At 42.2% G+C, this 3439-nt stretch overlaps 1 protein-coding gene across 1 annotated transcript; it reads left to right on the forward strand.

The window, feature by feature from the left end:
- The first annotated feature begins 215 nt into the window (after nucleotides 1–215).
- On the forward strand, nucleotides 216–1958 carry LOC133446110 (E3 ubiquitin-protein ligase TRIM21-like). The gene has a single exon (XM_061723916.1). It carries the CDS (start codon nucleotides 220–222, stop codon nucleotides 1861–1863), a length of 1644 nt encoding a protein of 547 aa, XP_061579900.1. The 5' UTR covers nucleotides 216–219; the 3' UTR covers nucleotides 1864–1958.
- Nucleotides 1959–3439: the final 1481 nt, after the last annotated feature.

Below are 3439 nucleotides of genomic sequence, written 5' to 3' on the forward strand. Positions count from 1 at the left end.
TTAGAAGAAAATGATTCACATGAAATAGTTCATTATTAGTCGTGAATAATCTAAACTTGTGTTGATGAAACGTTCCTCCTTTTACTGTCAGACGGGTGTTGTCTCTGAGGATTCATGACATTCTTTGTTCCGTCTTCTCTCTTGTTGTTTTTCTCTTCTTCATTTCCTTATTGCAGATTTGATGTTTCACACTTTCACTATTGTTTCCAGAGATCCAACATGTCTGCTGGCAGCAACCTGAGATCTGCAGATCAGTTCCTGTGCTCCATCTGTCTGGATGTGTTCACTGATCCAGTCAGCACACCATGTGGACACAACTTCTGTAAAACCTGCATCACTCATTTCTGGGATGATAATGTTCTCTACAAGTGTCCCATGTGTCAAAAGATGTTCAGTACAAGACCTGACCTGGAAGTCAACACCTTCATCAGAGAGATGGTTTCTGAGTTCAGACGTGAAGCTCAACAGAAATCCAGCAGCAGCAGCTCAGAGCAACAAGCTGCAGAACCAGGAGAAGTTCCCTGTGACGTCTGCACTGGAACCAGACTGAAGGCCCTGAAGTCCTGCCTGGTGTGTCTGCTGTCCTACTGTGAGACTCACCTGGAGCCTCATCTGACAGCTTCACGTCTGAAAAGACATCAGCTGGTGGAGCCTGTGGAGAACCTGGAGGACAGGATTTGTACGAAGCACGATAAACCTCTGGAGCTGTTCTGTAAGACCGACCAGACATGTGTCTGCATGCTCTGCTCTGTTTTAGACCACAAGAATCATGAGTTTGTTCCTCTGAGAGAAGAATATGAAGGAAAGAAGGCGGATCTGGAGAAGACAGAGGCTGAGATTCAGCAGATGATCCAGAAGAGACGACTGAAGATTCAGGAGACCAAAGAGTCTCTGAAGATCAGTAACGATGCTGCAGACAGAGAGAAAGCAGAAGGTGTTCAGGTCTTCACTGATCTGAAGGAGTCTGTTGAGAGACGTCTGAAGGAGTTCATGAAGGAGATGGAAGACAAACAGAAAACTGCAGAGAAACAGGCTGAAGACTTCATCAAAGATCTGGAACAGGAAATCTGTGAACTGAAGAAGAGGAGATCTGAGGTGGAGCAGCTCTCACGCTCTGAAGATCACCTCCACCTCCTCCAAAGATTCTCATCCCTGAAAGATGCTCCACCTACCAAGAACTGGACAGAGGTCAGAGTCTATCCACCTCCATATGAGGGGACTGTGGTGAGAGCTGTGGACCAGCTGGAGAAGAACCTCAGAGAGAAGATAAAGAAGCTGCTTGAAGCTGAGCTGAGGAGGATCCAGCAGTTTGAAGCTGATGTGACTCTTGATCCTGATACAGCACATCCTGTACTCATCCTGTCTGAAGATGGAAAACAAGTGTATGATGGTAATGTGATGAAGAATCTTCCAGATAATCCAGAGAGATTCTCTCCATGTGTTTGTGTTTTAGGAAAACAGAGTTTCTCTTCAGGCAGATTTTACTTTGAGGTTCAGGTTAAAGGAAAGACTAAATGGACTGTAGGAGTGGCCAGAGAGTCGATCAACAGGAAGGGAATAATCACAACGAGTCCTCAGGATGGTAACTGGACTGTTTGTCTGAGAAATGTAAACGAGTACAACGCTTCTGCTGGTCCTCCAGTCCGTCTCCATCTCAATTCTCCTCCTGAGAAGTTGGGGGTGTTTGTGGATTATGAGGAGGGTCTGGTCTCATTTCATGATGTAGATACTGCAGCACTTATCTACTCCTTTACTGGCTGCTCCTTCAGGGAGAAACTACACCCGTTCTTCAGTCCTGAACCCAATGATGGAGGTGAAAACTCTGCTCCTCTGATCATCTGTCCTGTCAATCAAACTGTCTGATCTTTGATGTAATGAATCTTCATCAATTCTGAATGTTCATGTGAATGAGTAAATATTCACTCTGATTGATGGAAACAAATGTTCAAGTTCCCTCCAAAGTTTTTTCATCTCATTTTGTATGATTGATCATATTATTACGTTTATATGTTGTATGTTTTTATTCCTCCTCTTTTTAAAGGAAGATTTGAGATTTTCCAGTCAAATGTAACATCATGTGATCTAAGTGTAACATCTGTCTGCAAGTGTGAATGATCCTACAATCTCTGATGATGGAAAGATTGAAAACTGCTGGATTGTTGAAGTTTTTCCTGAATAAAGCTGAACTCTGTAATCTGTGTTTGTCTCTGGTGTTACAGTCTTGATTTTGAAAAGCTCAATTTTAAGTTGCTTTTAAAGTAGGTGAGTGTTTGTTTGATTTACCAAATGTAATCAGATTACAATGCTGATTCATTCTGTTAGATAGTTGGTCTTGCAGGGGTTCAAACCTGAATAAATATCAACTCTTTTGGCAAGAAATTCATGTTAAAACAGTGATGGACATTTATTTAATGAGAGTAACCAGTAACCATGTTTTTTTGACAAATCTTCATTCAGTAAAAGAGCACACTGGGAGCGGAGAAGTCATGATGTTGGGCTTTCGTTTTCTGAATCAACTTGAAGGCATCAATGAAGCTCCACACTAATTACTGATCCCTTTCAGTTGTGCCGTTTCCTCCTGAAGCAGCAGTCTCACCTCTCCTGGTGCCAGAACGTCAACGTTCTTAACCTGTGCATCCAGCTGTGTGATCTCTTTATTCTCAGACCTGTTTCCGTCCCTGGTGTTTCCTGCCTCCTCCTCGTTAGTAAGTCTTTATTGCTCCTGTTTTTCTCTGTTTTGTATGGGCAAAGGACTGTCTCTTGGACTGTGTTTGGATTCTGGACTGAACTAGTTTAGGTAGGATCTCTTCTTCCATAGTTGGAATAAAACCGGACCTTGATAACTGCTTTTCTGAAGTTTCTGGAACATCGCACCAAAACCCCGATCTGGGGCCGGATTCACCAATATGTTCTTAAAATCTTAAGAAATGTCTTAAGATCTAAAATTAAGAAGTTCATAAGAAAGTTCTTAAGTGCAATTCCTCAATATTTTCTTAAGAACCATCTTAAGAACTGTAATTTCTTACGAATTTCTTATTTTTCTACTTAAGAACTTCTTAAAATATGGCTGTATCCGAAATCACTCAATAAATTCAGTAGTTGCTCCAGCAGACCGTTCAGCAGTAGCAGCCAAGTATCCCAGAATGCAATCAAAAAAGGGAGTCCAAGGCACTCTTCTTGTGGAAAAATATAAAAAGCCTTTATTGAAACATGGCTATTTAGTATAAAAACATGGGAGCAGAGACCCACGCGTTTCGGCGCAAGCCTTCTTCAGGGTACTGCTCAAACAGGAATTCCTAATTATATACACCTGCCCTGCACAGGTAGGAAGTCACATGAACCATTTCCCAGGTAAACATTACATACAAGGGCCACTAGGTGGCCACGCAGGTGTCAAAAGCCAGTGAATGGCCAGGTAGAGAGAAGAGAAGAAAAATAA

This window comes from Cololabis saira, chromosome 1 (genome assembly GCF_033807715.1).
Source record: "Cololabis saira isolate AMF1-May2022 chromosome 1, fColSai1.1, whole genome shotgun sequence".
Lineage (NCBI taxonomy): Eukaryota > Metazoa > Chordata > Actinopteri > Beloniformes > Belonidae > Cololabis > Cololabis saira.